This window comes from Lagenorhynchus albirostris, chromosome 14 (genome assembly GCF_949774975.1).
Source record: "Lagenorhynchus albirostris chromosome 14, mLagAlb1.1, whole genome shotgun sequence".
NCBI classification, from domain to species: Eukaryota; Metazoa; Chordata; class Mammalia; order Artiodactyla; family Delphinidae; genus Lagenorhynchus; species Lagenorhynchus albirostris.
Window position 1 is genome coordinate 75,779,582 of NC_083108.1, and position 12,261 is coordinate 75,791,842.

Below are 12,261 nucleotides of genomic sequence, written 5' to 3' on the forward strand. Positions count from 1 at the left end.
TTTATGTACTCCTTTTTCTCTACCCATCCTGTAAATGTAGATGCTCCCCAGGACTCTAACCTCACTGTCTTCTCACTTTTCACACAATTCTCAAATCCAAGTGACGAAATACACAGAACCTTTTGATATATCTTCCATCAAATAAACCAGCAGAAAATGACTACATTATTTTATAGATCCACCAAAAACAGACAAAAAATATGGTAAAACTATTATGTTGATTAATAAATCCAAGTTGTCCCATTACTTTTATTTATGAATTTCCCATTGGCTAGTCCTTGTTAAAGGTACCACATCACTAATGACCTTAATTTTTCTGGACACTAGTAAGAGATTCCCTTTATCTTTCACACTGTAAGTAATTGTTTACATGTCTGTCTACCCTCTAATGAGAGATCCCTTTCCCTGACTTTTCATCTTTGCACCTCAAGAAGGAAACACAGATGACTGGGCTATAATATAAGGGAAGTACAGGAAAGAGGAGGATGGGAAAGAAAATAAGAAGAGGTGAAGCGATAGGGGAGGGTGAGGAAAAAGAGGGAATGAAAGTTTTAAAGTGCTAAAAAATATTCTCCTACATCAAAATATTTCATCTTGTTACACAAGAACTGATTTTTGCTACTAAAACCAAAAGACAAGGGCATCTCTTGCACATTAGGTAGTGTTAGAACATAAAAAAAGAAGTTAAAGAAATAATCTCAGGCTTAAGAGTCAAGAAAATATCCAGATGAAATGACACAAAAGCACCCAAAGTAATGTACTTCCCATTGTGTATGTGTGTGTGCATCTGTTAACAGCACACACAAAAATAATTAGAATAGTTGAAAACATGTGAGGCTATTTGGAGTATCACCCCACAGTAGGGCAGGTTTGCTCACAAGGAAGAAATGGTGAATTAATTCAGAAAATGCACTGGCAAGTTGGTATTTGTGTTAACTCAGCTACTGTACACCTGATACTAGGAAAGATCAAAGGTCCAAACTGTTATTGGGGGCAATCAATTATTTTGCTAAAATTGGCATTCAAAGACTAAGGAATTATAAACTTCAAATTCTGTGGTAGTCAAATGTGGGTTGAAACTAGACTAAATTAGAAAATAAACACCTTTCCAATAGAAAGAAACTCCATCATTGGAACAATTTCTAAATTATTTTAAAAGAACATATTTTTTTTACTGGTTTGTTTTTAAGAATATTCTGAAAGCAAAGGCTTTTTCAAGTTCAACATACCTTAGAAATCAGAAATTTTGTATGCTTGATGTTAGTTGTCACAACTCTTTAGGACAAAGCCAAGTTCTCTTTCCTACTTATTATATTCCCAAGGATGAGTAACAAAAGATATGCTACTATAGCAAAAAAACGATATAAATTTCTTTTATCTTTTTGAAACTGCCTGGTCAAATTTCTATAAATATCCCAAACTTCATCTCATATCTAACACTGAGAACTCTTTTACAGTCCACCAGCAAATGATTTAGTTTTGCTATCAATATGGAGAGAAATGATAGCTCAAAAAGTAATATGCTATTAATCGAACAGGTGAAACCTAATCATCAATATGTTCATTTGTCGCCACTATTAGAATTATTTTAGCTTACATAAAATAGTGTGTTAAATCGTCTTTTTAATCTATTGAAAAAAGTATCTATAGGCTAATATCACTACTTTAAAAGTGTATTCCTTTTTGGGTCTAATGATATCAAATAAGAGAATTCCTAAAAATATTAATGTGTATATACAATGTGTTTAACACTGGGCAGCAAATTTTCCTCTCTCCTGGTTACTAAATCGGTATGTACTAAAAAAAAAAAAAAGAAAGAAAAAAAAAAGCTTCAAGAAGATTAATTTGTTCTTGCTTTTTCTCAACTAAATTATAAACTAGCCACATAAATTAACTCATTTAATCTTCACAATAACCCTCTAAGATACTGATTATTATCAATTCAATAACAGCAAAAATAAAAGTTCACCCCAGAAAAATTAAACAACTTTTCTAAAAGCAAATAACTTGTAAAGAGAGGTACGGGATGTGATCCCAACTCTTCTTATTCTAAATGCCCTCCTCTTCAGGGCCACTCTGTCCATCCAAAATGACTTAAGCACTGAGATCCTGTTTCAACATCCAAGAAGATGCTCTATTTTCCACTCAGAGAATGAGTGGAAAAGTCATTACACCTAATAAAGTTTTATTATAGCAAATGCTGAATTTTTAAATTGAATCTTTGCTTTAAAATGTTTTCTAATTGTTAAAGTCTTCTAAAATAGTTTTTTAATCATCAATATTTCTACACTACAAGAAAACGAAGTTCCACGAGGTTCAACCACAAATATAAAGTCTTAAAAATAATAAAATAACTTAATTACATTCCTCAGAAATCAACAGCCTCCCAGTTTTACACAAAATCAAATATCCAAATATATTACATGTATTATTTACATCTGGCTTGCTTAAGTTAGGAAGACTCTGAGTATCTAAATAAAGTGTAAAGATATACAAGCTATACAAAGATCATTAAGCACATCTGACTTTTAAACATTATTTTTTACATTAAAATACTAATTGCTACTCCTTCAATCCCTTTTTTATTTCTACATTTCTTCTTCATCCCCAAATTCCTCTCAAATCATCACACAAACATCTATACCTATTGATCTAAAGTTTTAGGACTGGCTCAGTCAATTCATCAGTGACCAGCTGTGAGAATGCACACTACGCATGGAGAGGCACACTAGGAATGGCAAAGAAGAACAATGCACTAAAGCAAATCCATATATAACCATTCAGACTCCTCGACAATAAAAGTCCAAACTTTAACCAGTAGGAAAATCTAAGTCCTCTGTAAATTTTAGGGAAATGCTAAGATGAATTATGTCCATGAAACATTCATTAGTTAGACCAAATCGATAAAAATAAAAGGAAAAAAAAGTTCCTCTCCATCAATCAAAGCATCTGTAAACAGAATCACACCCATGCACACTAGTACCTTTTTCTAAAATCTGTATTATCCTTTACAGGCAAACTTTGATACACATAATACCTACTGTCTACTTAAATATAATTTTTAATAAATCCTAAATGTACTAAAAAGAGGGAAATATTTCAAGGAAGTTCATGGTGATTTGGGGGGGAAAAAAAAAAGCCAGGCCCTAATTTATCTGATTTGAAAAAAGAAATCCCAATTTTCATAAATTAGATTTAGTTAATGAGGAAGTGGTTACATTGCTCAGAAATCACTTCATCAAAGCTTTAACACAACCACTTCATCAAAGTTTTAAGACATACAGGCTGGAGAGAAGGCTGCTATTAAATCTCTTACAGGAAGAAGTGGCAGGAGTAGCCAGCTGAAATTCTGGCCAGCTATCCAAAAGATCTAATCTACCACATAAGGTTTCAAGAGCACCTGTCTGCAGCCAGAAGGTGGGACCCTTAGCTTAGGGCAAGTTCATGGATAGTAAAATAGAATCAAGATTGTGTACCCAGCTCTACAAAAAAAGAAATAGTCACCAACTTCCAATTAAATCTACACTGTGTTCAAAGGAAAGTGAGATAAATATTAGATTTTGACGGTTTTCGTTTTTGATTCTGGCTTGATTGATCTAAAACTCCGTATTTGTTTAGTATCAAAGGCTGCCTTTAAAGCCATGCATATAATAAATGATGGTTAAAAGTTTAGGATTATTTAGAGAAGTAATTCCCAGTTCTGGTTTGACAACTGTCAAGGATGTGTTGACTGACTTTTAAGGGGCATCAAACAATTCTACAAAAACTGTCACCATTTGAATTCACTCGACTGTTGATTTAAAGTTATGCCACATAACACTATAAGGAAGAAAGATAAATTAGAATAATGAAAATAACAAAATAGAGTAATTCAATTCCAAATCGTGTGGTTATAAGGGACTTAGACATGGGTTACTGATAATCGTTTTTCTAGTCAAGATTTAATATTCCACAAACATTTAATAATAGAGTATTTAATAAAATGTGATCCAGGAATCTATTTCAAACATCTAAACTACTAACATTATTGGAAAATAAATAAAAGCTACTTCCTCCATTCACCTCTTCCCCAAAGATAGCTGTGGTCAAGCAAAAGAAACCAAAAACCCAAAAGAATTCTAAAGACTCACCTTTTGTTGACCGGCTTTTCATCTTTTTCATAGGGTCGGACAAACCATTTCCCAATCCTAACGAAGTTCTTATCCATTAGGCACCTACAATAATTACATCAAGAATACAGTTTCAATAACAAATTAGCAAGTCGCTGAATTAATAATCACAGATAAGATCCACCATTGAAAATAAAAACATCACCAATTAAACTGTCAAAATGTTTTCCTAGTACTTAAAATTCTTACACTATACTTACTGAAAGAATTTTCTGACTTTGGGTATAGATTTTTATTATGTATTATTCTTATACATGTAAAAAAAATCAGAATTAATTGGCTGATATATTCCTGAAACATCTTACACTTTTGAATTGCTTCAAATCCAATCACACTTCTATATTAACTTTTGTGTGATCAAGAATGTTGGGAATATAGGCAGCATTTCTTAAGAGTACTTCAGAGATATTCTTCCAAGCCACTGACACCCTTTTTGCAAGTTTTAATGCTGGATCTTTCTTGCTTGGTGTGTGGTAGTCAATTCTTTAGCAGGGATTTCGGTAATAAAAGCATAGCACAGCCTCTTCTAATTAGGTATTTTCCTTTTGTAGACATGGTAAAGCACTTGATTATGGCTTTGCAAAAAAATGAGGAACTGCAGTCATTTCTTCAGTAATGAATATTTTGCTTTCTTCATATCTAAATTGTGCCCCGCTTCTGTTTTCATGCCGTTTTGTGTACATTGTTTTTCCGTGTCAAATCACAGGGTACTCTTTCTGAAGACATGTTAATGGCAACTGAACTCAACTCATATAATACCCAAGGTGCACACAATTCAGCTGAAGTGACAACAATATAAGTAGCTATGCTCAAGTTCACTAGAGTACAGGCAGATGACAACTATATCATAACTCCAGTCAATTGTGAGATGCCATCATTTGTAAAGAGCATCCCTAATTTTAACAATATAAAAATGTGGGAGAAAATGTGCATTTTGAAACTGATGAAATACAGTAATCTCTAATACTATTCAATGAAATGATACGTATTTTGTAAGAAAACCTGTGAGAAAGGTGGATATAATTCTTCTATACAAGGTTCTACCTACCAGAAAAAGAACAGCACAACAATTCTTTGTTGAATATTCAGGCAATTCTGCACGTGGCTTTTGGCTCTGTAATTTCCACTCCATCAAGGAGGATGGAAACAATTCAAGCCTTCACCCAACTCATTACAGATTTGCATTAGTAAATGGCAATAGTTTCTGCTGGCCACAATGTAACTCCCTATGGGCAGAGCCAATCTGAAGCAGTGTCTCATCAAAAAGTCACTTGCTTCAACTAGTTTTATTTTGAAAATGAACTTCTACAACAATCTTCCTTGCTCACAGTGGAAAAAAAAAAATCATTTTCAAAGTAACCAGTCTGTTTTCCTAGGATGATAAGTAAACTTGCTTTTTAGGGTTAAAGACTATATGACCCCATTAAAGTTAGAATAGAAAATATGGAATACACAATAAGGTGAAAGTGCTCAAGAAGCAAAACTGAAAAATAAAATTGCCACAGTTTATTCCCTAGTTAAGGGACTTAACTGTGTTTTTTAGGTAGACTACATATATACTGTCACATTTCCTCAGTTCTTTACTCATTTTTAAAGCCCAGATCTATCTTGTAATTGATTAATGTTTCTTTATTCTCCAAAAGCTGTTATTAAATTGAAGGTGTATCTTAAAATCAAAAATGCTTAGAATGAAAGCAATAGGACATGTACAGAATCACATCAAACATTAAACAATGTCTTCTACTGACACACATCTTCACTTAAATAAATACCACTTCATTATCTCATAAGTCTTGAAGGTCAGAATTCAAAATAATCATTTATTCAACAACAGAGAAAACATGAATTTACAGGTTATGGATAGAAAAAACTTCAAGGCTTTAGACAGTATAATATGAAAGAAAAACATAAAATATCTCTGATTAAAGAGGACAATGTACAAAGTTTGTTTCAAAACCCTTGCCCTTCTATGAAGTAAAACCCACAAATTCTATTTACTGTTTTCATTCCAGAACAAATGAGGGATTGGAGTGGAAGAGCAGCAGTGCACAGCCAAGACCACTCAAGGACAAAGGCAAAAGGCAAAAAGCTAATGAAAATGCTGGGAGCCTAACTCTCTGTGCTAATGTATCTCCTGGAGTTTCCACTACAGATCATATTTCTTTGTCAGGCAAAGTCAACAAAAGGTTATTATCACTAATACACAAAACAGCCATGGAAACTACTGATTCTTCAATCCAAAATCATCTGGTTCCAAATGAGAGTCATGAATGATTTACGTGATTTTCAACCACTAATCAGCTTCTATGTGATCAGTGATTTCCCTCTCACTGAAAGGAAAACATGAAAACACACAATTGCACTGAATGAGCAGTGTTTTTAACACAGTTTGGATTTGCAACTGACTTATTTCTGCATAAGGGAGTCGTCAAAAGTCATACTGTCACCAGTGATGTGGCAGAAAGTTAGCAAAGTCACCAAGTACCTCAGAGAAGGTTGGGACCAAATTAATGAAGACGCTGAATGTGCCCCCTTTCTCTGCCCTGACCTGCAACTCAATAGAGAATTAAAGAATTGCTGAGTTCGATGTAGATATGGTTAAGTATGAAGGCAAAGTTTCTTTTTACTCAAAAACAGGTAAAAAGAACTCAGCAACTATCACCATCAATTTTTATACTCCTCAGTCTCTTAAATCTCAACTGTGGTTGGTCCAAAAGAGAAACTCTCTCTGCCTCTCCCTCTCCCTCTCCCTCTCCCTCTCTCTCTCTCTCTCTCTCTCTCTCTCTCTCTCTCTCTCTCACACACACACACACACACACACACAGATACACACACATGTATACAGATACACATGGAGCCTCCGAGACTAAGCAATACAGAAAGTATTTCCATCTGGTGTTTTGTACTTTAAGTTATGGGAAGAAATGTGATGAGACATGTGGCTTTGCTAAGAAAGACAGTTCTACCACCTGATTGATACCTGGAACTATGCTGGCTCACGAGCAGATAATATATTGTGGTACTAATAAGCTCTTGGTTCTCAATCATTCTGGGGTCATGATTCTATGTTTTAAAAAAAAATCTAATGAAAGTTATTATAGACTCTTTCTCCTAAAAACCGCAAGGAAAAGCAAAATACTACATACAATTCCATAGTGTTGATGAACTCGGAAGCAGATCCTAGAGTGAGAACTTCTGTACTAAACACTACCATTAATCACTACTAACCCTGCTTTGGCCTAGAATCCCTGCCTATCCCATTATATCCCTTCCTCCTCTATTTAATTCTATTCATCCTTTCTGTCCCAGATCAGCATAGCATTCTAACATCTACAACTCTGTACTTTCTCCACTGAGTTGTAATGAATCATTTCTGTGGCTCTTTTCTCCCAAGAAGCTATGAGCAATTTGGGGGCAGACACAGTTATCTACCTTATTTACTGGCAATATTCAACAAATATTTAAGTGCCTATTATGTAATATGCTTTATGTTCTGCTCTAAAGTAATAGGTCTTCAATAAATATCTGAGAAATGAATGCTATTATACACCAATGAGTATTTTCCCATTTGCAGTATAATACTGTTACCCTTCTTGTTTGTAACCACTAATCATGGCCAGACTCACACTGTTATTTGAATTTTCTTGTGTGCATGTGTTTGAGGTAGAAAAAAATTATGTACTTCATTTCTTTATAGTCCATCACCACTCACTCCAGACTAAAATCATAGTAGATACTCAACGTGTGGAAATTCACATAGGTGTTAAAAAACTTTAGGAAGGGACTTCCCTGGTGGCGCAGTGGTTAATAATCTGGCTACCAATGCAGGGGACACCGGTTGGAGCCCTGGTCCAGGAAGATCCCACATGCCGTAGAGCAACAAAGCCCGTGTGCCACAACTACTGAGCCTGCGCTCTAGAGCCCGCGAGCCACAACTACTAAGTGCGCGTGACACAACTACTGAAGCCCGGGCGCCTAGAGCCCATGCTCCACAACAAGAGAACCCACCGCAAGGAGAAGCCCACGCACCGCAGTGAAGAGTAGTCTCCGCTCACCGCAACTAGAGAAAGCCGTGTGCAGCAACAAAGACCCAACGCAGCCAAATATAAACAGAAGAGAAGAGAACAGAACAGAACACAATAGAATAGAATAAATGTTTAGGAAGACTGGCACTACTGCCCATATGTTTTAATTATACTTGAAGAACAAAGTTAAGCAAATCTTTTTAAGAGAGAGAATGCTAAGGTATAAAAACTACAGAATATCAGAAATATAATTTCCCTCTTTTATAAGTCTATCAACCTTTATTTTACTGTTTTTGAGGGACAAAATTTATATTTAAGTTGATAAATATATAAACCTAGCAGACAAACTTCATCTGCCAAAAAGTGCTTTAAATCAACATCACAAATAGTGCTAAGACTATGTATCAGTTAACCCTGGCTGCCCACTCAGTAATGCCAAGCATTGTTATTGAGATTTTCAAAATTACCTTACTATTAAGATACGACAAAATTCTGTAAAGTAGTTCAATATTATCTTTAAAGATCACAATGTGATTTCAGATTTATAAAATGTTTAGTAAGCAACAGTTCTAGGTAAGTATTCCTCTTTAGAAATAATTCCAAGCCCCCTACTACCTCCCTAGAAAATCACTGTTTCAAGAAGAAAAGAACAAACACGTGCTGAAAAATAAAAAAGAAATCAGGTTGTGTGTGTGTACATGTTTCTGTGTCATGCCCAACAGCTCTAAATAATTAACTACAAGAACAACCTGACTCTGAAGCTGGCAAGCCCCAATCTCTAACCCCAAAGCCATGGGCTGACCTGACCTAAGTTTACAAGAGCCGCAGCCGCAGCCGCAGCATAAATCATCAGCAAGCCATTTCGCAGACGGGATAGTTGGGAGGTTTAGAAGGGAGCCACCACTGGCCTGGCTCTTCTGTGCCCCTCATATTACGCAGGTGTGACAGTTTTCATAGATTTAAAAAGTCCAAGGATAGTGTTCCTCTACCACATCCTCAACTAAACTGCCCCTCAGTGTTATCATCTACTTACAGAGCTACTTAGATAGACTGAATTTTATATAACTTCGTACCAGAACATCCTCACCAGCATCAAAATCTTTACCTTACCAATCCAATTTACATCAAACATGTATGAAGTCTCCTCCCAAGAAACTGCAGTGCTCTCAATTCCCAACTAAAAACAAAAAAAAACCAAAAAAAACCCAACCCATATAATTTAAGGCTGAAGAAACCTTTTTCAACTAATCCCTTCTATCTTCATTACTTCGGATTCCTACTGTGCCCTAGTGGATGCTGTCTCCTCTGGCCAAGTAATTCCTATTATTTCCACCCTCTCCAAAATCTCTGCAAGGCTAAGGTCTTTTGTAGGACTAGCCTCACCTGAAACATCCATTTGACTTTCAAACATTTAGTGTCTAATCCCACTCTCTAACCACACTAATAATAATAATAAATTTAAAGTCTTAATCCTTTCCCAGTCCTAAAAATATTAATAGATGAAATAATTAGTCTTAGGGTGAACATGTTTTTCTCTAGACATTTACAATTAGATATATGCTTTCATTCACTTGTGTCTACAATGTCTGTAGTGTCTCTTCCTTTAATGCACATGCCCCTTAGGTCTAAAGGCTCATTTTTCTACTTCTTTTAAAGAACTGCACACTGTAGCAATTTAACAAAACAGGAATTTATTAATTACTCATTTCCAGCTCCTCTAATCACCTTATTTACCAAAGGATCCGCAATGTTGCAGTATCACATAACCATTTCTTCAACTAGGGCTATACTCTATCACCGTTCTCTACTGAATATATTCGTCGCCTTGAAATCCTTGAACCGCCACATCCAAGGACCTTGCTCCTTTGCCCTCTGATAATCACCTCTATTGGATCACAATACCACAGGGCATTGAAAGCTACTAATTTACAAATATAATGTTACTGTTATCATATAATTCCAATTTTCTCCATGTTATTTTTACTGTACTTTTCCAAATTGAGTATCTTCACTCTAAACACCAACTCTTGGCAAATAAGAAGCTCTGAGCCAAGGCAATTTTACAGCTGTGTTATAAACTACCATGGGTGAATAGGCTGACAATCCATTAGGAAAGCAGCACCAATGGACTACTCCAAAGAGCCATTATGTTTTACAAATATCAAATACCCATAGATTAAAGTCTCCCTAAGTAAGCATGGACCGGACAGAGCCTAACAGCTTCAAGAGACCCATGTAATCTTCCATTGTGTGCAAAGCAATGATTTGCATTTTAGAGGGGGGAAAAAAAAACACAACAAAACCTTTCCATCAAAATCAGCTGTGTTTAATTTTAAAAACTTAAGAAAATTATAATTAAAGTATACTACCACACATAATAACAATTTGACAGCATTATGGCAGACATTTTAAGTATTTCTTCAAAGCTACAAAAGCAAGATTTTCATAAGTCCCATATGTGGTGCAAATCACTGAAGCATTAATAAAAACTCTGGGTGATATGAACTGCACACATATCCTGGATTTGTTTTAAAGCTTTTCAACCAAATGTTCTACTTTATTTAAATAGTTACATGAGAAGGATATGGTATATTATGAAAACTATACAAATTATAATAACATAAGAGTAATAGCCATTAAATCTGCAATGTTAAAAATGCCAAATGAAATTTCTGAAAAAACCTGCAGGTTTTTGTTTTCCAAACTCTATTCACAGCAAAGTGCTTTTCTATTACTGAGTGTGAGACAACCTAAACTTAAAATACAAAGTGTAACCTTTGACAAGTTCATTAGAAATACATACAAAATCCCATGAAATTGCAAAGACTGATGAAGACAGTCTGAAATAGAGCATTATTTTTAAAAAGAGAAAGAGAGAGAAAGCAGGCACAAAAGGGTGAAGCGGGGGAGTCAAGTCAAATTAGCATATTCTATAGAAGTAAAAAAACAAAATGGTATTTTATTATTCTGGTCATTTTGCCAAAAAGGGATAATTGATCATTAAGAAAACAGGAAGCACACTACCTTCTAAGAGAGGAAAAATAACCATGATTGTATGATCTAAAACCATAAGACTTAGAAGGCCTACACACTTTCAGATACTGAAATTGTGACTCCGAAATCACAGGTGAAGAAAATACCGTAAGAAGCCAATATGGCTCAAAGGTTTCAAAAACATGTATAAATACACCGATAATTGTGTCTTAGAAACATATCTGTGTTTTTAGTAATATAAACAGCACCTGTTTGGAGTATAGGTTAATAGAAGAGAGAAGACCTCAATTAAGAGGTATGGTAGATTGTATCCTTTTCCCAAATATGTGCTATCGCTCCCTGTCCCACTGACATCAAGCTTGGCCATGTGACTTTGGTACCTCCCACTGATGGATAATACCTTCTCATCCACTTGACTTTAAGCTTGGTGGTAAATGTCCTGGTCAATGAAATATGAGCAGAGATGGCATGTACCACTTCTGAACAGAGGCTTCAATGAATGCGCTATTATGTATTTTGCCATTGCTCTTTGCTCTTTAGCAGGAATCTTTGACAGGGGGTGCCCCAACAGCATAATTCCTGCCTGGAGGTAAGAGGACATAGAGCAGTGCTGCAGTAAATGACTCACAATGGTCAGCAGCATGAGCAAGAAATGAACCTCAACTGTCAAAAGACAGTAAGAGCTTTCAAGGTCTTTTGTTACTGCAGCATAACTGAGTCTAACCTGATTGATTAAAGAGGCCACTGCAATACTTCGTGAAACACTTATGAAGTTTTAAAGTAGGTCAGTGGCAATCAAAATGAAGAGAACTGAACTGACTAGAGGAATATCTGGTAGGCTGGAGGAAAGCGGTGAGGATATATAATAAGAATATATAAGGATATATAGTAATATATAGTAAGAACCACAAACAAGGAAAAATAAATAACTTAGGGGACCAAGAGAGTAAACAGGCCACCCCATGGAAGTAGGGTTAGATGAATTATATATGACCCCCAAAGAACAGAATCAAGGTAAAGAAAAGAAAACTACAGGGAGACAGGACTTCTGCTCAGCATAAGAAACACTTTCT

The 12,261-nt window shown here is 35.3% G+C and overlaps 1 protein-coding gene across 5 annotated transcripts in view; it reads right to left on the reverse strand.

Moving 5' to 3' along the window:
* The window catches only part of MED13L (mediator complex subunit 13L), a 297,857-nt gene that overhangs the window by 118,609 nt on the left and 166,987 nt on the right, over nucleotides 1-12,261 (reverse strand). For all 5 annotated transcript variants that reach the window (XM_060121968.1, XM_060121970.1, XM_060121969.1 and 2 more), the window contains one exon: nucleotides 4,131-4,214. In XM_060121968.1, coding sequence (XP_059977951.1) covers nucleotides 4,131-4,214 — 84 coding nt within the window. The remainder of the gene's footprint in view (nucleotides 1-4,130; nucleotides 4,215-12,261) is intronic.